Source organism: Palaemon carinicauda, chromosome 17, assembly GCF_036898095.1.
Source record: "Palaemon carinicauda isolate YSFRI2023 chromosome 17, ASM3689809v2, whole genome shotgun sequence".
Taxonomy (NCBI): domain Eukaryota; kingdom Metazoa; phylum Arthropoda; class Malacostraca; order Decapoda; family Palaemonidae; genus Palaemon; species Palaemon carinicauda.
In genome coordinates, this window is record NC_090741.1 from 59,059,651 (window position 1) to 59,082,307 (window position 22,657).

Sequence of the window (22,657 nt, forward strand, 5' to 3'; positions counted from 1 at the left end):
GGGTGTTTGATTGCACACTTCTGCCAGTCATCAAAACTTATAATTTTCCAGAAGTTAGAGAGTGGGAAAATATCTAGTTGAGCTTGTAGGGATGATCAGTAAAAAAACAAAAAGTACCCACAACTTCAATTGACTCTGCTCTACCGCATGGAAAGAGGAGGATAACTACAATTGAATGTACCATCTGTCAAAGCAGGATAACAGGTTTACCAACTGAGTAACTGATTAACCTATGCTTTGAAAGACAAATGGGTTCCCTGGTTGAAAAAGCAGTCGTCCCAAGGTGTTGCCGAGGCACTCAAATCCAAGGATGGTATGGAATACCTTTAAAACGTTTGTAGGGACTTGCTCACTGCTGAGCAAAATTTATTCTCCTGTGCCTTAGTGAAACTGGACTTAGTGAGTGATAAAAAAAAGAAGCCAAAGGTAATGTAATATCATCAAACCCAGTCTAACTGTGCTGGGAGAACTCGATAAACCAGTAGCCTCTATTACAATATAATAGCTATGACTAACTGCTAGGTTTCAAGATGTCTAAAGGCAATGGATTTTCTACATTCTTGCTGACACTGACTGTGGTCATCTCCAACCAAATGGATTCCTCTATTCAAAAGTTGAAGTACTTTGGGGTGTCCTTGGTATGATGCTTGCCAGGAAGGCAGGCAGGCCAGTGTGGGATCCAGTTTGGTGAAACCTACTGGACAGTATCCTTCTATCCTGACTACTAACCATCTTTGTACAGAGGGAGAGGATTGAGAACATGGGAAGAGAACATTTTACTGAAAAATAGAGTATTGGTAATACTCTATAATAGGCTTCAGTCCTGCACACAAATACATAAGTGAACTTCAAAGTATATGTAGAGACGGGAAAAGCAAAAACGATCCATACAGCTCTCATTTTTGGAGTCCTAGGATTGGATGCTGATGGTTATACACTTGGATGGCTTCTTTTAAAAGGTATGTATGACTGACAGGTTGTCCTAGAGTAAAAAGACACAAAATAAACTTCTCAAGCTTATGTAGATGGCAACACCCACCTTTACACACAAGGAATTGGACTTTGCAAATAGAACAAGCTCATCAAAGGAACAAAAAAGAACTTATTACAAAGTTTGAGGGTATTTTCCTCTTCTTTCCTTTTCTTATTGTCCAAGAATGTGATTGAAGTATAAAAACATATGAATACTAACTACAAATATTTATAGATACTGTAGCACATATTTAGTTACATTGAGCTATTAAAAAAAAATTGCTATTATTTTCTTTCAGCTTGTAAGGGTTTTGTTACACCTTTCAACTTTATCTGATACAGAATGCCAGAGTTAATAGGTAAAAATACTTGCAAAAATGTTTGCATTTCTTAGGAATATAGAAGAAATTAACCAAGATCAGTTATCAGGTATATGAAAAAAAAATTTCAGAGGAAAATGTAACGATGATTTGTAGATTCTCTTTCATCTAAATGATTTCACACAATAAAGATCACAAATTTTCAAGTAATTTGTATTTTTCCTAACATACTTACCTACCAAGAACTACCTTCTTAGGAGTTACTGGTAACTCTACCTAACCGACCAGCTTTTTGTATAGTTTACCCTCTTTCCGTTTCCTACGGGGTCAACCTCAGGCAGTGTGATACGTGCCCTGAGGCGACCCGGGGTCGGGCAGCATGCTAGCTCAGGTTGAATCGTCAGTAAGTTTCGTTGGAATAGGTACTACTCGATCCTGCAGGTTCTCGGGGAAGAATGGGTGGGCCATAACCCGAAGGTAGTTCTAGGTAAGTATGTTAGGAAAAATACAAATTACTTAAAAATTTGTGATTTGTTCCAACACGGTTACTTACCTAGAACTACCTTCTTAGGAGACTTACACTTTAGGCGGTAGGAGTGTCCTGCAGGGATCAGAAGTCGACGGGGATGCACGCGAGAGAGGGAACCTCTAAGGAGGTCTTGGTTCCACGACCACTAGAAAACTGCACGAAAAGTAGGGGAAACTATCCAAAAAAACTCACTTAGTGTCTAATGGCTTACCCTTTCAAAACCAACTCCGATACATGTCCTCTTGAAGGGCGTTCCTTTAAGTGACTAAGGTCTTTTCAACATCTTCCTGGCCCGGACGGTCTGGGGAAGGAAGAAAAGGGGGTAAGGTTAAGGAAGGAACTAGTGTCTCTTGGCATTAACACCCCCGGTTACCCTGGGGCTATGACCTTAGATCTCTTGAAGGGCCAAAATGATTGGGCCAATGGAAAACCTGTCCAAGGATATCCTCGAGCAACCTTTGAGATAGTGTTCCGTGAAGGTGGACTGTCTAGACCAGGTCCCAGCCTTCAGGATCTTTCCCAAAGCCACGTTTTTCTCGAAGGCCAGGGAGGTGCTCAGACCTCTAATATCATGTGGCCTTGGTTTTTCTGGGAGAGGAGTCCCAAAACCCTCGTAGGCCCTCTTTATCACCTGTCGCAGCCAGAAAGAGATAGAGTTCGAGATCGGTTTCTTCACCCGGCCTGTTGAGATGAATAAATTTTTGATCTGAGGGCGGAATTTTGCGGTCCTCTCCACGTATTTTCTTACTGTTCTCACGGGACATAAGAGTAGATCCCTCGGGTTGTCGGAGCGAGGGATGGCTGGCACCGAAAAACCATCAAACCGAGGATCACAACACGCCGGGTTCTGCGTCTTCGCCACAAAGCTAGGGACGAACCTAAAGGTAACTTCTCTCCACCCTTTGGAGTGTGAGACCTCGTAAGAGAGGCCGTGTAACTCGCTCACTCTTTTCGCCGAGGCCAGGGCTAAAAGAAATGCTGTTTTAAGGGTGAGTTCCCTGTCTAGTACGTCCCTGAGAGGTTCGAAGGGTGGCTCTGACAGAACCTTGAGAACTCTGGCTAGGTCTCACTGCGAAACCCGTACTTCCTGGGGGGGACATGATGGTTCAAAACTGCGGATGAGCATAGAGATGTGCCTTGAGGCTCCCGAGTCAATGTCCCTAAGAAGGAAGACTTGACCTAGGGCTGCTCGAACTCCTTTGATGCCCGGAATGGACGAACCCACGTCGTCTCTCAGGTACACCAGAAAGTCTGCAATGTCCTGGATCGACGACCCTAAGGGCCTGATGTTCTTGGACGCACACCACTTCACGAAGACTGCCCACTTTGCCTGGTAGACTACTGCCGAGGAATGCCGTAGATAACCCGACATCCTCGCCTCTGTTCTCGATGAGTATCCTTCTTTCTTCAGGAGCTTCTCGATAACCTCCACGCGTGAAGGCGGAGGGATCGAGGGTTTTCGTGCCACCTGTGAAAGTGAGGTTGACGCAGGAGGTCTGGCCTGTTTGGAAGCGGCCAAGGAGGACGAAGATCTAATTCTTTTAGGTCTGCGAACCAGCAGTCTCTCTCCGGCCACCAGGGCGCTACCAAAGTCATCGACAGGTTGGACGACAATCTCACTCTGTTCAACACTTGCCTGATCAAACTGAAGGGAGGGAAGGCGTACACATCGAGGTCGTCCCAGGGATGTTGGAAGGCGTCCTCGAACGCTGCTGATGGGTCTGGGATCGGAGAACAGAACACGGGGAGTTGGGCGTTCAGACGTGTGGCGAATAAGTCTATCACTGGGGAGCCCCACATTAGGATGACTGCCCGAGCTACCTCCGGGTGTAGGGTCCACTCTGAACCTATCACTTGACCCGCCCTGCTGAGGCCGTCAGCCATCACGTTCCTCTTTCCTGGGATGAACCTTGCCGTCAGTTCTATCCCTTCTTCTGTCGCCCACTCTAACAGTTCCCTGGTTAGGGCGCATAGGACCCTTGACTTCATGTCTCCCTGTTTCTTTACATACGCCACTACTGTGTTGTTGTCGCACATTAACGCCACAGTGTTTCCTCGCAGGAAGTGTACGAACTGTCGATACGCCCTCAGAACCGCTATCATCTCCAGGATGTTTATATGGAGAGACGCCTCCTTGCTGGACCACTGCCCTTTTGTCGATTCCCGTAGCAGGTGTGCTCCCCAACCCTCCTTCGATTCATTCGTGAACAACAGCATCTCCGGGGGATCGGGGGCGAAGGGCATTCCCTTCTCTGTGTTCGACCTGATGTTCCACCAAGGAAGGGTCTCTCTCGTTTTCGGGAGGACTAAGACTATTTTGTGGGGCTCCTTGCCTTGGGTCCAAGACTCCTTCCGATTCCACTGTACCGGGCGGAGCCTGAGTCTCCCTTGCGGTACTAATTTTTCCAGCGAAACCAGATGACCCAGTAACTTCTGCCAGTCCTTGGCCCTCCTGGGTTGTCCCGTCAGGAAGGGTTGAAGGATATGTTCCAGGTTGGCTAACCTCTCCCCTGAGGGGAAGGCTCTTACTAACTGGGTGTCCAGGACCATCCCCAAGTAAGTCATTCTGGTGCTGGGGACTAGTTAGGACTTCCCTAGGTTGACCGTGATCCCTAATACCCTGCAGAGGTCGAGCAACAGAACGCCTTGCTTGGGAGTTGTTCCCGAGGCAGAAAGAAGCAACCAGTCGTCCAGGTACCTGAGCAGTCGTATGCCTTTCTCGTGTGCCCATGCCGAGAACGTGGTGAACACCCTCGTGAACACTTGCGGGGCCGTTGAAAGGCCGAAGCACAGGGTTTTGAACTGCAGGACACTGGACTCCCACTTTATTCTGAGGAACTTCCTGCTGGAGGGGTGCACGGGGATTTGAAAATAGTCATCCTTGAGGTCGAGAGACATGAGGAATTCCCCCTCCCTCAAGGCTGCTAGCACTGTCTTGGGGGTGTCCATTTTGAAGTCCGTCTTTGAGACGAACTTGTTGAGGGCTGAGAGATCTATGACCGGCCTCCACCCTCCTGCCGATTCCTCCACAAGGAACAGCCTGCTGAAGAAACCCTGGCCGGGGTTCTCCACTGTCTCTAAAGCTCCCTTGGCGATTATGGACGCTACTCCCTCTTGTAGTGCCGACCTCTTCAAGGGGTCCTTTGGAACCAGCCACTCGGCCGGATGGGCTGGGATGAGAGAGTGAGGCTCTTCTAGGAAAGGGAGTCTGTAGCCCTTTTTCAGGACCGTCACCGTCCAGGGATCGGCACCGAGATCCCGCCCTGCTTGCCAAAAATGTCTGAGGCATCCCCCTACTAGGGGCTCCTGAAGGAGTAGGGGGCCTCTCTTCCTACCTCCTTCTGGAGGAGCGGCCAGAGCGACCTCTCCTAGAGTTACTGTAGGAGGGTCTGAAGGCTGACTGAGGGGCTGCGTTGGTCCTACGGGTGGACTGCTGAGAGATTTGAAGCCAAGGAGCTGACGGTGGGTCTCTTCGAGGCAGCAAAGGGGCGGACTGGGAGGAGTGAGGGACGTCCACTGAGGCTCTTCTAAACACGGGCTTCCTCATGGGGGGGGGAGTCCTAAGGTCCGTGTCTCTCACCCTCCTCACTTTCTCCATCGTATCCTCCACCAATTTGATGGGGAAAATGTCGTTTCCCCACACGGAGGAATTCCTGTCTCCTAGCTTCTCTGTCCGATAACTTCTGCACCAATTTGCTAAGGACAGTATCCCTCTTTCTAAGTACCCAGTTCATAGCCATAGACAGGGACTGGGACGACAAAAACTTATAAAAGGCCTTGCCTCCTGAACTAACTATCTCCTTCAGCGTGGCCTGATTGTCTGGAAGGGAGAGGTCGTGGGACGCCTAAAACCCCACCAAGTCACAAGACCACCAATCCAACGAGGAGGACCTGTAGACAAGGTCCTGTGCCATGTCCTCCATCATAGAGGCTTCTGACGGGGAAAAGCACACGGGGGCAGTGGTGGCCCTGTCTTCCAAGACTCCCTGGTTCAGTGAGGTCACCTCTGTTCTACCGCACGGGGTCCGCTGCGATGCCCTACTGGGACGTAGAAAAGTTTCTGCGATTTCAGCCCTGGAAGCAGCTTGGAGGAACTCTGGCTTCTGGGGGCCTCCGCCAGTCCTGCCAGGTAGCCATCTATTTTCTCCATCCCCTACTACACGTCCGGAGCGAGAGGGAGAGACAATGAAGGCTTTTGTTGCATAGGGTTGACGATCATTATGGACAGTCCGGAGAGCATGGCCTTTGCTCCCGAGGGCTTAGGTTCGTCTAATCGGTGGTGTCGACGAATTAGGGCCAGAACCTTACGGTAGGAGGAGATGTCGTCAGACAAGCACTCCCCTCCTTCCAGCAGGCCATCCGTCACCAGTTCCTCCGTACGGGGGTACTCCGTGACAGTGGGAAAGGCAACGCTGGACGAGTCTGCCCGTGGTATGGGCTGCCCCGTGGGGACGAAGGTATCCGTCATGGGAGTACCTTGTTCCACGGGGGACTCCGTGGATGGGGGATCCATGCGGACCGACGGGCGCCCTTGGTGCTTTAGGAAGGCCTCCAAGGTGCCCATGGTCGACGCTAAGCCTTCCTTCATAAGATACCCGTGGTATGGGCTGCCCCGTGGGGATGAAGGTATCCGTCATGGGAGTACCTTGTTCCACGGGGGACCCCGTGGATGGGGGATCCATGCGGACCGACGGGCGCCCTTGGTGCTTTAGGAAGGCCTCCAAGGTGCCCGTGGTCGACGCTAAGCCTTCCTTCATAAGACGTACGTCCTTCCTAAGGGAAGAAGAAGCGGAGGCCACCGTTGGGTTAGTCACTCCACGGGGGGCCTGGTTCGACCCCTCTTGCCGGGCGACTGGTCCGAAGGAGGAGGTAGGAGGATGAGACACAGAAGGCGAGGCTCTAGGGAGCCACCCGGAAGCGGCCGCGGCTGTGGTAACCTTAAACAGCTCGCTCCGGGGCACTGTGATGTTCACCCACTCCTTGGACTTGCTCTTCTTTGCTTTCTTCTTAGAAGAAACGTCCAAGACTGCAGGGGGAAATCCTCGACGTTTCTCAGATGTGGGAGGCTGCAGAAACACAGGGGGTAGCGTAGACGAGGGAGCGGTTGAAGTACCTGAAATACGCCATGATGCTGGGGAAGAATCCACACTTGGTTTCCCCCACATAGGATCTTCCGAGGAGACGGGACCTGCAGGCACCAGGACCTCGCCTTCTACCCACACTCCCGCACTACTCTCAGGACCCACACTAGACACTTCCCCACAGGAATATCAGACTCTTGGGGAAGGGCAATGGGCCTCTTCCCCGCAACGGACTTACCTCGTCCCCTACTCTGGGTAGGGGAAGAAGGACGGGAGCTACGGTCTGCCGAGACGTCTGGGGAAACCACAGACGACGAGACACTGGATTCCTTAGGCGACTTCTTAGCCGCCTTCTTCTTCTTAGTCCCGAAGAGCACCCACTGGATCTCACTCCAGTTAGCACACTCTGGGCACGTAGAGGCAGGGGAACACACTTTCTCCCTTCACGTGGAGTACAAGGAGTGGGGATCAATCTCAGGTTGATCCATAACGCAACGCTAATACACCCAGAGACACAAGGATGCAAAGGGAAACACATGGGTAACACGCAGTAAGCACAAAGGATCGGGGGACACAAAGGATCGCACAAGGTAAGAGAGAGCGCGGCGAGATGTTGATCACGCCGCGACCAGAAACTCACTGACGATTCGACCTGAGCTAGCACGCTGCCCGACCCCAGGTTGCCTCAGGGCACGTATCACACTGCCTGAGGTTGACCCCGTAGAAAACGGAAAGAGGGTAAACTATACAAAAAGCTGGTCGGTTAGGTAGAGTTACCAGTAACTCCTGAGAAGGTAGTTCTAGGTAAGTAACCGTGTTGGAACAAATAACATTTAAGAAATAAGAACTTGAGCTTGGCAATATGAATTCAGTACTTACCCTAGTGAGAACTGTATGCCTGGAATAAGCGCTGGTATGTGATGTGTAAGTGCACCGGGATATACTTGTACTAACTCCGTCAACAAAGCAAAGCATCCTTGACGTGTCTTGATACTCTTCTCTTTCATTTGACGATGTATGGCCTTAACTAACGCTGGAACCTAAAAGGTATTTTTTCTTCTAAATTAATATATTTCCACACATTTAAACAATCCAAACAACTATACCAGAGAGCTGAACACCTGATATAAACGCAAACTCTATCTATGCATTAAACATCTTGACACTTTTATCGTGACTACAGAAAACAGTAAAATCTACAAGACTTTCTATATATATATAACTAGATAAACAGCTGCTTCATTTTAACTTGACCTTTATAGCATTATCTCAAGACCTAGTTCTTCTATTCTCCCCAGTCTATAATAAAAGGTAATCCAAAATAAGTGATATATACTTTTATTTCAGAGGGATAGCTTACTTGTTGTTTAAGCATAGAAATTGTTCCCTCTTCTTGTTCCATTGCATCAGGATCAAGGCTCAGGCTGAGTGAAGGCCGCGTTTGTCTTAATAATGCCATATATGCATGGAAGATGTCGACTTTAACATTCTCTTCTCTCTCTGAAATAAAAAAAAAAAAAAAAGGATAACATTTGTTTACAGAGTATATCACTGGTAAATATTAAGATCATAAACTTTCATCAAACTCCAGCTGAAAATGTAATTCTAAATCCTTATAATCTTATTCTAAATCCTTATAATCTTCAATGTTTAAATTAAGGAAATAACTTGAAGTGCAGCTAAAGAATCACAAGAAACTTTGTAAAATAAAAATTTGAATACTGTACACCACAAAAAATGGAAAAAGGATTTATACCTTAATGCATTCTTTCATCAAAAAAGTATGAATCTGAATGCCCCATAAAACTCTAGGCTTAATTTCACTTAAAATAAATCTTTCTCATAACAAGCAAAAGCAACTAAGATGACAATTACCTTTAAATCTACTAATGAGCTGTGGCGAAACTGTTTTGTAAAACTCTATGAGCATTTCGTGTCTTGTTGAGATAACAGCCTCTAAGCATTTTGCCGATGAGCGACGCACCTGAAAAAAAGAAAAAAAAACAAACATGACTCGGGTGGCGTCAAATCTAGAGCTTGATATTAGTATCGATACAGTAAACCCCAAACAAATTAATAAAAATAACAATAACATTCCTAAAGTGACATCACAAAATCTTTTATCAAATGTGAATTGAAATGGTAGGAAAGAATTTGTCAAGTGAAATAATCTTAAAGAATAAGTGATAGTAATGCAACATAAACTATTAACAATAGCAGCAAGTTTGAGTAGCTCACAGGCCTTAGAAAAATTGAAATAAAATTAATTTCGTAACAGGACATCTTTCAATATTGTATAAGGCTATTTAAACCATCCTTGATTTAAAAAAAAATCGCAACTGTTCCAAACTCTCAACACTAAAGAAAAAATTGCAAAGAAATTTAAGACACACAGAATTATATTCTTCTATCAGGTAATTATTTCCCCATTTTTAGCTTCTATTACAGTATTTAATTTCTTTCAATATGAGCACAGTTCACATACAATGCTGTACTGTAAACAATAAAATGAAATACCTTTTGCATACAAACAAAAAATAACCTGTCAAATTGTAATAACCCATTCCTAATCTAAAACTTCTTGTAGTGAAAGAGGATAATAAATGTGTTGGCAAAATAATACTAATTCCATACAAGATTGAATACCATAAAATAAAAACTTGAAGAAAACAAATGATAAATTCTATGAATCAATATCATGTACAAACATTTAAGTGGTCCAATGACAATACTGTACACCAAACACTGGAAAAATAAGATAAATCAAAAATTTTGAGTAATTTTTATTTTTCCTAACATACTTACCGAGAACTACTTTCTATAGGAGTTACTGGTAATCTCCTCTCTATCGACCAGAGTTTTGCGTATGTTACCCCCCACCCCGCTTTCTAAGTAGACCTACCCCCGGCATTAAGGAATGTGCCCCAAAGGGTAGGATCAAGGTAGGTCGCTATCTGGCTGGGTCAGCCTCATCATTAAGTTCTATTGAATTAGCACAATGCTAGCAAGGGAAGAGAGGCACTCGGGGAAGGAAGGGAGGGCCATTACCAGAAAGTAGTTCTCGGTAAGTATGTTAGGAAAAATAAAAAATTACTCAAAATTTTTTATTTGTTCCAACACGAATACTTACCTCGAACTACTTTCTATAGGAGACTTACACTTTAGGAGGCGGGAGTGCTATTCTGACCCCCTGACCCGGGACGTGGAGGCCAAGAGGCCTATGGATAACGGGACCTACTAGAAAGTGGATGCGAGGGTAACTACACAAAAATTCACGTTAGTGTCTAAGTACTCACCCTTTGAAAAACTTCTTTTGACGTTCCTTCCAGGAGCGTAGTCGTGAAGAATGTGTTATCTTATGGGAACAGTCGGTATTCCCCGAAGAGGCAAGTAAGCAACTGGGTAGGAGGTAGGAAACCGCACTTGTGCCTACCGGTCGCTAGTCTTGATCGCGCCTGGGGTTTTACCGTTACACCGCTTGGAGGGCAGAGATGACTGTTCCAATGGAGAACCCGTCCAAGGATTTTCTTGAGTAGTCCTTGAGGTAATGGGCAGTAAAGGTTGACTGGTTCGACCAAGTACCTGCTCGCAGGATCTGCCCCACTGCCATGTTTTTCTCAAAGGCTAAGGAGGTGCTCAGGCCCCTGATGTCATGAGGTCGAGGAGTGCCTGGCACTGCTATGCCATCTTCCTTGTAGGTTCTGGCGATAACTTGTCTCAACCAGAAGGAAATGGTGTTTTTGGAAACTTGTTTCTTATTAATACCTGTGGAAACGAAGAGGCTCTTGATGCCTGGTCGGAGATGCGCTGTTCTTTCCAGGTATTTCCTAATTGTTCGCACTGGACATAATTTCAAGTCTTCTGCATTGCCTGTCTTAGGGATGGCAGGAATTGAGAAACCCTCAAACTTTGGGTCCCAGACTGCTGGGTTCTGAGTCTTGGCCACAAAAGAAGGCACGAACTTGAAGGATACTTCTTTCCACCCCTTTGAATGAGAAACGTCGTATGATAGACCATGGATCTCTCCCACTCTCTTAGCGGACGCCAAGGCCACCAAGATGACGGCCTTGAGGGTGAGATCTCTGTCTACGATATCCTTCAAGGGTTCAAAGGGGGGACGACACAGCATCTTCAGGAGCTTGGCTAAGTCCCACGGGGGCACCCTACTCGCCTGTGGAGGGCAAGACTGCTCGAAACTCTTGACAAGCATCGCTATGTGTCTTGAGGCCCCCAGGTCGATGCCCTTCAGGAGGAAGACTTGGCCCAAGGCGGCTCGAACTCCTTTTATGGCTGGAATTGACATTCCTACCTTGTCCCTAAGAAACACCAGAAAATCTGCTATGTCTGGGACAGAGGCCTTAAGAGGTCTAGTGTGCCTCTCAGAGCACCACTTCGTGAAGGAGGCCCATTTTGCCTGGTATACCGCGGCTGATGACTTTCTCAGGTATAGAGACATTCTCTTAGCCGTGGAGGAAGAATATCCTTCCTTCTTCAGGAGCCGCTTGATAGTCTCCAGGCGTGAAGACGAAGGGAGAGTGGGTTGTTGTGGAGCCTGAGAAAGTGAGGCTGGTGCAGAAGGTCTGACCTGGCGGGCAGAGGCCACGGCGGTTGACTCGCTAGGTCTTTTAGGTCCGCGAACCACTCTCTCTCCGGCCACCAGGGCGCTACCAAAGTCATCTTTAGCTTTTGGGCGGTCCTTACTCTGTTGAGCACTTGTCTTATCAATGTGAAAGGGGGAAAAACGTACACATCCAGATTGTCCCACTTGTGCTGAAAGGCGTCTTCTAAGGCTGCTTTCGGGTCTGGTACAGGGGAGCAAGAGACTGGGAGTTGGGCGTTGAGTTTTGTTGCAAAGAGGTCCATCACCAGGGAACCCCAGCGCTGAATGATGAGCTTGGCTACTTCCGGGAGAAGGGACCATTCTGTCCCTACTATCTGGCCCATTCTGCTGAGGCTGTCGGCCAGAACGTTTTTCTTCCCGGGAATGAACCTTGCTAACATCACCACTTGATTTTCTTCTGCCCAATCTAGAATCTCTATGGTGAGATCGCACAACTCTCTCGATTTCAAGCCTCCCTGTTTCTTTATGTCTGATACCACCGTGGCGTTGTCGCACATCAACGCCACGATGTTTCCCTTTAGCAGACTTGCGAAGTGTAGGCACGCCTTCTGGACTGCCTTCAACTCCAGGACATTGATGTGGAGTTGCTTCTCCCCTTCCAACCAGGTACCTCGTGCCGTTTCGTCGAGGAGATGGGCTCCCCATCCCTGGTTGGAGGCGTCTGTGAACAGAAGTAACTCGGGAGGGCCGGTCCCGAAGGGCATCCCCTTGAGGGAGTTCGACTGGCAATGCCACCATTCCAGGGAGGGTTTCGTGTTTGGAAGGACTGGAATTAGCACCTGTTGTGAGTCCGTCTGGCACCAGAGGTTCTTGAGATTCCATTGAATGGATCTGAGCCTTACCCTCCCCTGGGGAACTAGTTTCCCCAATGAGACCAGGTGGCCTATCAGCCTCTGCCAGTCTTTCGCTCTCCTGGGGTGTTCTGACAGGAACGGCTGAATGATGTGCCTGAGGTTTCTTATCCTGTCCTCCGAAGGGAAAACTTTTCCCCGAATGGTGTCTAATGTCATCCCCAAGTAGTTCATTCTGGTGGACGGGGATAGATTTGATTTCTTCGGGTTGATTACAATCCCCAGATCTCTGCAAAACTGGAGGAGACTTGTCCCTTGTTCCTCCAAGAGGACCTTTGAGGCGGAAAGGAGCAACCAGTCGTCCAGGTATTTGATAAGGCGGATGCCTCGTACGTGAGCCCACGCTGAGACAGTCGTGAAGACTCTCGCGAACACCTGGGGCGCTGTTGACAGACCGAAGCAAAGAGTCCTGAATTGCAGGATCTGGGAACCCCATTTCACCCGGAGGAACTTCCGACTCGAGGGGTGGATCGGAATTTGGAAGTATGCGTCCTTGAGGTCGACGGTCATCATAAAATCTTTCTCCCTCAAGGACAGCAGGACTGACTTCGGAGTGTCCATTTTGAAGTCCGTCTTCTTGACGAACTTGTTGAGAGCAGACAGATCTATAACCGGTCTCCACCCCCCGGTCGCTTTCTCCACCAGGAACAGGCGACTGTAGAAACCTGGCCCTGGGAGAAAAACTTCTTCCATGGCGCCCTTCTCTAACATGGAGGATACCTCCTCTTGAAGGGCGGTCCTCTTTAACGGGTCTTTGGGAGCTAGCCATTCTGTCCGGTTGGCCGGAATAAGAGGGGGTGGTTCCGTTAGGAACGTAAGTCTGTAGCCCTCCTTCAGTACGGACACTGTCCAAGGATCTGCCCCTTGAGCCTTCCATGCTTGCCAATGTTGTCTGAGGCATCCCCCAACCTGAGGCTTGGGCGGGGATAGGGGGCCTCCCACTCTATCTTCTTCTAGAGGGGCGGCCTGATCTGCCTCTCCTAGAGGCGGAGTAACCCGACCTGAAGGAGCTTGAGGGCGCTGGAGCTCCCCTGAGGGGGGGCTGAGGCGTTGTGAACCAGGAGGAAGAGGGGGCCTCTCTCCTCGTAGTGCTGGAAGAGGCTTGGGGCGTCGCGGCGCTATCCGAGACGGACCTCTTGTAGGGCGGTCTCCTAGAAGTCGTCGGTCTGGGGACGTTAGCCTCCTTCTTTTTCGAGACCTTCTCCATTATGGCTTCTAGTTCCTTCAGAGGAAACAAAGACTCTCCCCACAGGGGTAGGCTGCGAATGGCTCGCGCCTCCCTGTCTGGTACCTTCCGAGACACCTTCGTTAGAACAGTGTCTCGCTTACGGAGAACCCAGTTAGCTGTTAGAGCGAGAGACTGATAAGTCAGAAACTTCAGGGTTTTACCCCCGGAGGTAATGAGGTCCCTCAGTAGGCCTTGCTGGTCAGGGTCCTCGGGGTCGAAGGAGGCTTGAACGCCCACCAAAGTGGATGCCCACCAGTCCAGCCAAGAGGAGACTTTTAATAAGTCTCGCGACATTTCCTCCATCATGGAGGCTTCTGCTGGCGAGAAACAGACTGGGGCCGAAGAGGCTCTATCGTCTGAGACGCCTTGACTAAGGATGTCTACGGCCGACTCCACTTTACAGGGACCTGGGCGACGTCCCGCTGGCACATAGACTTTGCCTTGGGTTCTGAGGCCCTGGAGCAATTTCGAGGTACTCTGGGTTTTGGGGGCCTCGGCATTGCTGGCCACTACCTTGTCGACATACTCTTGCCCTAGAACTAGATCTCGGGCTAGAGGGAGTGCTAGGGACGTCTTAGGTTGGGAGGGAGTCTGCATGATCCTCAGAAGGCTTGACCTCCAGGAATCTCCATCCGTAGCCGCAGGTTCTGCTATATTGTGGTGCCTTCTGATAAGGCTAACCACTCTCCTATAGGCGGAGTCCTCCGTCGGGGAACCCTCCCCTCCGTCAGCCGAGGTCTCGGCCTGGGGCGGGGGAGCTGGGTTACCGGGCACGCCGACTGGGCACCTAGCTCTTGGGGCCAGGGGCGCCGTCCTGCCGAGGTACTGGATCTCATCTGCGGGTATGTCCGCACCAGGGGATAGGGATAATGCAGGCACCGCTGGTTCAGCGGGAACTCTCGTACGCCCTAAGGCTCTGGGTGCCGAGGACGCGGTTCCCGTGGGCTGACCCGACAGCGGGAACCGTTCCTTCCGACCCGAAGGCCGCACCAGCTGGGCTGGTTCGGCCAGGCTGCCTGACAAGAAGCACGTTTCCCCCCGCTGGGCGGGGTGAACCGGAGGCTTCGAGGACTTATGCCTTCTAGAGAGGTCTTTCCTGCAAGCTAGGTCGCGAGGGTCAAGGCTGTGCTTAGAGGACGGCAGCCTTGGAGATCGCTCACTGGACCGGCGGTCTGGGGAACAAAGCAACTTTGAGTCCCGAGATACGTAGATCCAGGCGCCACCGGGAGATCTACTTCTCCTATACTTACGGCCTGGGGAGCGGGAGCGCTTTCTGCTATACCGAGAACGCGACCTCGAACGGGAACGTTCGCTCCTGGACCGCTCCCTCTGACGGCGGTGTTTCACCCTGACCTCTTCCTCTGACGAGGAATAGACGTCCGATGAGCCCGATGACACTGTGTTCACCGCGTGTCGGCTGGTAGCGGGGACTGCGGGGGACTTCTTCGGGCGTTGAACACCAGAGGTCGAGGGCTGGAGGAAGTCATCGGGGACTTCCGTGGGGAGGGTTGGGAACGACTCAAAACGTTCCATGCCAGGGAGCCAGGGATCCAAGGTCACATCTATCCTTAGGGGTGACCTACCCGGCGTCTTCGGGAGCCTCCAACCGAAAGCATCGTTACCCGAAGGTCGAACTTTCCTCTGGTTGTCTCCCCCTAACGACGATCCAGAAGCACAGGCCCACGAGGGCGGCAGTGATACCGAGACCGCGATACTACCCCACAAGGGGTCATCGGAGGAAGCGTGCCCCCGAGCACAAGGGCCGACTCTCCGGACACACTACTGGGTCCTTCACTAGCCCTAGAGGGGCCCGCAATTGGCACTGCACTTACACTGGGCTCCTGGGAAAGGACGCCTTGTTCATCCACAACACTAGACTTACCTCGTCCCCTACTCTGTGAAGGGGACGGTGAAAGCGAGGCCCCGTCAGACCGCTCACTGGGTGATGGTATCGGCGAGGAAACACTAATTTTCCTGGGGGAACGTTTCGCTGATTTCCTCTTTTTGGTACCGTAACGTACCCACTGGATATCGCTCTAGTCTACACACTCGGGGCACGTATCTGCTGAAGAGCAAACCTTTCCCCTACAGGAGGAACAAAGGGAGTGAGGATCCACTTCCGGCTTGGAGAGGAACGCTTCACACGATCTCCCGGCTCTAGGCCCAGGACAACGGCGGATTTGCTCCATAATGCACACAACGCACGACACAAGCACTAAGGGAATCAATGAAAACACTGGGTAAGCACACGGGTGGAAGGTGAATGTACAGGAACATTTGGGAAAAGTACACTGGAAAACGTAAGTTGCCACGCTGGGAACACGTGGGGCACTAGAACGCACACAAAGGATCGACAGAGAGAGCGAGGTGTGTACACCGCGCGACCAGAGAACTTAATGATGAGGCTGACCCAGCCAGATAGCGACCTACCTTGATCCTACCCTCAGGGCACATTCCTTAATGCCGGGGGTAGGTCTACTTAGAAAGCGGGGTGGGGGGTAACATACGCAAAACTCTGGTCGATAGAGAGGAGATTACCAGTAACTCCTATAGAAAGTAGTTCGAGGTAAGTATTCGTGTTGGAACAACTTAATTTTGGTATAAACGTCAAATTTTTGTTTTGTTTTTATAACCTCCCAAACCAAGACCTTCAAAGGGGCTTAATAGCACGACATATAAGTACTAAATATGAAATACCTCCTTAATGAAAATTTCATTGTCAACATGCTTCATGAGTGTATAGACTATTTACAACTGTTTTATGACAACTTTAACAATTTTGCCTAAACCTAATGCCTACATTACTTTTTTTTTTTTCTGATAGATATGTATACTGCATTGCATGGGATGGTTGAATGCTCAGTAAGGGATTTTGACGAAGGAAAAATCTATTTCTGGGTGAGGGACCTGTGTCGCCCAGTGAAATGCTCCTTAAAGCACCATTTATAAGGTATAAATACTGCTAAATATACTAGAGAAAAAAGTTGCATGGAATGCCAGGAATATACCCAGCTCGCTCACCCTTATAGGGTGTCGGTATAAAAACTGGGGCGTGTGAAACCACTACCAGAGGTCCCTTACCAATTAGACTTCTCCCTTCCCAACATCCCCTATTACTACGAGGTGTCGTTCTCCACAGCTTACCCCCCCCCCCCCCCACCACCACCACCACTACCCATCCTTCTCCCATCATTCCTTCTAAGCACTTGTGAACGTTCGGACGAGTTTTTCGTCGCATTCATAATTTCTTTGGCCCTCTCACTTTTACTCTGCTGGACTGCAATGCTGTAATGTAATACCGGTCTCACTCAATTCATTATTTACTTCAGCATTCCACATTTCTTTCCATTGTTTATATATAGAAACTAGTCTTCCCGACAATATCTTTTGTTTGATAAACTCAACACATCATACCTTGGATATACTAACCTACAACTATAGAACTTTCTTATGCTGTAGTCCTGTGATTTATTGAAATATCTCTTAACTAATACACTATTTAATATTTTTAATACAAACCTTCCAGGACATGTCATCGTCATCAGAATACTCGTCATCCTCATCTCCGTCATCGTCTTCATCTGTGTCCATAATACCATCGTCATCTTCGTAATCATCGTAATTGTAGTTGGGATCGTGTGTTATGTATTTTAGACACATTTCTACAATCTGAAATACAAAGAAATACATTAGTTACAGTTCAGATAATTTAAACAGACCCTCAGATCCATAAAAATATTACATTGAAAAACAACATTCTAGCCTAATTCAAAGCTAAGATTTACATTTACTCATTTCCTGATATACAAAACCTTAGTAAATGAAAATACTCGTTACCCACTTCACTTCGATGAAGTACGCTGAATGTCAAAACATGCCAGGTACAATAGTGTACGACATGTCAGATATGTAATTTACAAATATAAACCATATGGAAGTTAAAATCATTTGTTTATCCTACCAGAGTAAACAAATGGATATTTAATTACTACCATTTCATTGCTCAATACATTTATAACATCTAAAACACTTTCAGAAGGCTAAAATTACTGCCAGATCTTATTTCAGACACCCTCTATAAATTTTAAAATGCTTCCAGAAGACTAAACTACCACCAGATCAATAGTCAGACTGCATCTACTGTATAGAGTTTAAAACACTTCCAGAAGACTAAAATTACTGCCAGATCTTTGCTCAGACATGTTATTTTTATGGATATTTTACTAAAAAAAGAAAAAAAAAAACCTCCTCCATTTGATTTTAGCCCCTCCTCCTCCTCCTTTCTTCAGTCAATAAACAAAGACTTTGGAATTCTATCCTTTATCCCTGATTGTGTAAGGGCTATTTTGGTAAACTGGAAATGGAGAGCAAGAGTACGTCTGATTTGTATGGTTGAGCTAATGAGTGTGTGGACAGTAGCCAACATCCGGATCTCTGAATTAATAATGTTTCTTTAACTATATTCAACTCCTTTAAAAGTTTGTGTTATTGTGATTCTTTATTGAAATTTACTTTTGAGAAAAATTATTATGTCCGTTTCTTCTTCAATTGCACAAAAACCTGGCTTACTGTAAAAGTGTTTCAAGATTTTCGGTGACCAATCTATTCTGAAGAAATGTTTTAATTCTTTAATTCAACCTTGTTTCGAGTATTGTTCTCGTCTGGTCTTCAGCTGCTGACTCATCTCAATTTGTTGGGCTAAACCTTATGGTCTATCAAATTTCTTAGCCCTGATCTTGATATTACTCTCTGGCACAGTCTTTCACTTAGTTCTTTAGGCATATAAGATTTTCCATAATTCTGAATATCCTTTGCATTAAGATCTTCCCACACTAGACCATCCTGTACATAGTACTAGGTATGCAGTTAACTCCCAAAGTCTTGCCTTCTCCACCATAAGGCTCAACATTATACACTATTCTAGAAGCTTTATTCCAGCTGTGGCCAAATTGTGGAATGATTTTCCCAATTAGGCAGTTCAATACATGGAACGTCAGTTCAAACCTGCAGCAAATAATTTTTATATTGAACAGGCTATCAAGTTTGTGAGATTTATTTTAATGTTACTACTGATCTTGAGATGTTTTATAATCTACTCATTACTACTCATATAGTTTATTTCCTCACTGAGCTATTTTTCCCTCTTGGAGCCCTTGGTCTCATAACATCCTGCTTTTCCAACTAGGGTTGTAGTTCAGCTAGTAATAACAATATAAAAACAACTTACCGTAGACAAATGATGAGTAATTTCCTTTGGACAACGAAGTGTAAAAGCCTCACACGCAGAAATACAATACTCTCTCAGTTCGTCATCATCAACTGCTACATACTGTACTATCAATGGCATAACTCTTTCCAAGTATTCGCCAAATCGGTGACCTGCTTGTCGACTGAAATGGAGAGAGGACCTGATTTTTATCTGTTCCATTACACTACAGAATAGTAAAATTGTATCCTTTACTTACAGGACACTTATATTACAGGAAAATTTATTTGCTTTTTTCCAACGCACAATTTAAAACAACAACTTTGAGGTATATCCTCTACACCAGGTATGGGGAACCTGTGGCCCTTAATATGTTGTTGTGCAGCCCTCAGGACTTTTTTTTTATGTAATTGAAGCTATATCTGTAATCATCATTAGGAAATAATAAAAGATGCCAGTCTTATAAAAACATTCATACCAAGATATATAAAACATGGAAGAATTGCAAGAAAATTTAGTATATATACAGTGTTGGGCAAGCAATAATATAGTGCTCAACATGTCTGTATCTTATTTTGCCTCTTAACTTAACTTAAAGATAGAACAGATTGTGGCTATGTGCAAAACCACAATAAAAAACAATAAAAACAATAATTTCTTACCTGATAGCTGCTATACACTGAATATACGTTCTGGTTGTTGACATAGAAGTATTTTTGCCCAACTCCTCTATCAAAAAATCCATTAATCTTGCATATATCTGTGGAGAACAGGACACTACAAGATGGCTAAGGGAAACGATCGTACGTTTCCGTACAGCGAGACGTGGCGATGCTAGTTGAGGTAAGAGGGCATCCAGGATATTTGGATGGAAAGACACCAGCAGTGAACCAAACCTGGCTAGAAGATCTCCGAGTATATCAAGTGCTTCCAACTGTACACTGACATCCTCTTGCTGTGAAGAAAAAATACATTATTTGGCAAAGCACATAGGAAACAACCATAAAATCACACTCTTTTCATGTAAACTCATCCATCATATCATGGAGTCCAAATTCACAATCTTGCATGCATAGCCTGATCTAGTTCAGATAATAAAAAGAATGATACAAAACTTCATAAAGAAAGTAAATTTTATTGGCTAGCTTTAGGTCTCTTGTTTGTTACATTTATTTACATTAACCAAATGCTACATTTACCATTAACTGCAAGGCCAAGTAAATTATTAAGTGTGTGATATTTAAAAACACTAAACTTTGATAAGGTAGGTAGGTCATGCTTGTTTCTATGTGATTCAAGAGTAAGATCACATATTAGAAATTAATTTGTATTTTTCCTAGCTATGCAAACCTGAAGATCTTTACTTAAAGAGTATTATTTCAGCGACAGTTGAAGATAGCCGTTAAAACTTTAGCGAGGTGTAACTACCTTCCGCTGGTTGGCACGGGGTGTGGCGAGGTAGGCTAGCAACCCGGCTCACCAGCACTAGCGACTGATGGTCACTTTGCAATTGTAGCAGGATTTCTCGAGGTTAGGTGATGGTGGGACCAGTATGCGTAGAGAGCTCCTGGTTTGTATAACTAAACAAACTACAATTTAGGGTACTTCCAAACTTATTTGTTCCAGCGCAACATACAAACCTTCCCTCTTTACTCAGGCAACTCACTTTACGGAGGGTGGAAGTCCTAAAGCCAACTGACCAGGAGTGACCCTCCGTGCTTCGCACCAGCTGCTTAGAAGGCACCCTGACACCTCGTAACCCTAAAGGATACGGCCTGGGCAATCAGTGCTAGGTAAGGAATTAGCACTGTAATTTGACCAGACAAGTGTAATTTTGGAGCAAAATTTCCCAACTTAAACCTGGATACTGCCGGATTCCACCTCATTTAGGAAACGGGGACATTAATATACATATACATATTAGGTTGGACAAAGGGCATGATACCAACCTGCGGTTAGATGGGGTCAGCTTGCAGAGTTCCTTGGATGCTGTGCCCCAATAGAGTTGGGGGGATGAAAATAAGTGGCCAGTCACTCCCGCATTCATCCCAGCCTTATTCACAGGTAGCATCTGCCCTCGACCAACTGCTACTTGTCCTCCATAGAAGCTGATGTGTCTCAGGCCACGTTTTGTGCAGCTACCACAGGACTTAAGGTAAACTGTCATGATTCTTGTGGGCTTTGTCTTTCAGGTAGTAGGCGGTGAATGTTGTTTTGACTTTTCCACACGCCTACTTGCTATGGCTGTGCCACAGAGAAATTCTTTCAAAATTTCAGGGATGTGCTTACAACCCTGACATCATGTGCATGGGGACAGAGATCAGAAGAGGGGTCAGACGCATAGCACTATTGATCACCTGTATGATCCAGGAAGATACTGTAGTTCTTCGTAATCTTACTTTTGGTCCTTCTCTGAGCTTACAAAGAGCCCAGGATGTACTTACACCCATGACATTGTGCGCATGGGGACATCGATCAGAGGATGAGAGGTCAGATGGAAGGGCTCTCTCAATCACCTGTCTGATCCAGGAAGAAATTGAGTTTGTGATCTTCCTTTTGGTTCTCCACATGCATAAGAAGAGCCTACTGATCTGAGGACGGGTTCTTGACGATCTTTCTAAATATTTCCTCGGTGCCCTCACAGGGTAGAGTAACAGTTAATCAGGATCATTTGTTATAGACCTGAGACACTCAATCCAGGAGGGCCCGAATCTAGGATCCACTGCAGCCAGATTTAGAGTATAAGCAACAATCTCAGGGACGAAACCAAGTATCACTTGCCCCCATCCCTTGAATGGGCGACAATGTAGGAAAGACCATCCAGTTCGCCGACTCTCTTGGCAGAAGCCAGGGCTAGAAGGAAGGCTGTCTTTTGAGTCAAGCATCGGCCCGAGGCTTGACGAAGAGGCACGCATGGGACTTCTTTCAGAGAACATAAGACTTTAGCAATGTTCCAAGGTGGTGGTCTGACTTCCAAACTTAAAGCAGGTGTGCTCAAAGTTCTGTCTGAGGAGAGAGAATTCAAACGAGGAGGAGGTATTAACTCCGATCAGCTTGAAGAAGAGGCTTAGGAATAGTGATAGCAATATCAGAAGTCCTGTAACCTGAAATTCACTGAAAGACAGGCGCGAGAAAACCAAGAGCGTACCAGACCTAGTGCTGGTAACTAGGGTGTGAACACTTGTACCACACTACTGGGTATGATCTTGGTACGTACCATCCTCCCGTAAGCAGAGAGAGCTTGTACGACTCACAAAGCCACATTGGATCAGTCACAGTAGATGATAACTTCAGAGAATATTTAGCAGCGCTTTGTTAAGGGCACTGCAATTAGTACAAAACCAAACACAGGTGCAGAACCTCCCCCCCCAAAAAAAAAAAGAGAGAGAGAGAGAGAGAGAGAGAGAGAGAGAGAGAGAGAGAATCATTCAGGAAGGGGGAGAAGGGCAGTGCCATTTATACTGACCAGCAGTGAGTGCACTCGGCTTCGTATGAGAGTAGCACATGCTGATGTTTTTTCCTCCGTCCGACGTATCAGGTGAAGAAGTTTTTCGAAACTAAAACTGATTAAAACTTGGCTTCAATCAACAATTTAAAAATAGAGTAAATATTTTGGAGACAAGGCTCTGACATTTCCGACACCTATGGCACAACTTGTGGCATTTTACTCAAGACGGGAGATCCCTAATAGTGCAAAGTCTCTTCTATGAGAAGAAAAATGGTGAGAGTCCCACGTACGTGACCTCTACAGATTGGTCTTCCTGAAGATTCTCGATGACGTCTTAACTTGTTCTCCTCCATACGTACCAGCGAAGTCACTCCCGAAGATATGGCAGAAAAGGAAGAAGT

At 46.8% G+C, this 22,657-nt stretch overlaps 1 protein-coding gene across 1 annotated transcript in view; it reads right to left on the bottom strand.

Annotated features, from left to right (window-relative positions):
• Cand1 (Cullin-associated and neddylation-dissociated 1) overlaps positions 1 to 22,657 on the bottom strand; it is a 48,998-nt gene that overhangs the window by 17,896 nt on the left and 8,445 nt on the right. The window contains exons 4-9 of the mRNA XM_068391087.1: positions 19,471 to 19,763; positions 18,830 to 18,992; positions 17,122 to 17,271; positions 8,778 to 8,886; positions 8,263 to 8,402; positions 7,782 to 7,942 (exon numbers count right to left, since the gene is read on the bottom strand). Of these exons, the coding sequence (XP_068247188.1) occupies positions 7,782 to 7,942; positions 8,263 to 8,402; positions 8,778 to 8,886; positions 17,122 to 17,271; positions 18,830 to 18,992; positions 19,471 to 19,763 (1,016 nt within the window). The remainder of the gene's footprint in view (positions 1 to 7,781; positions 7,943 to 8,262; positions 8,403 to 8,777; positions 8,887 to 17,121; positions 17,272 to 18,829; positions 18,993 to 19,470; positions 19,764 to 22,657) is intronic.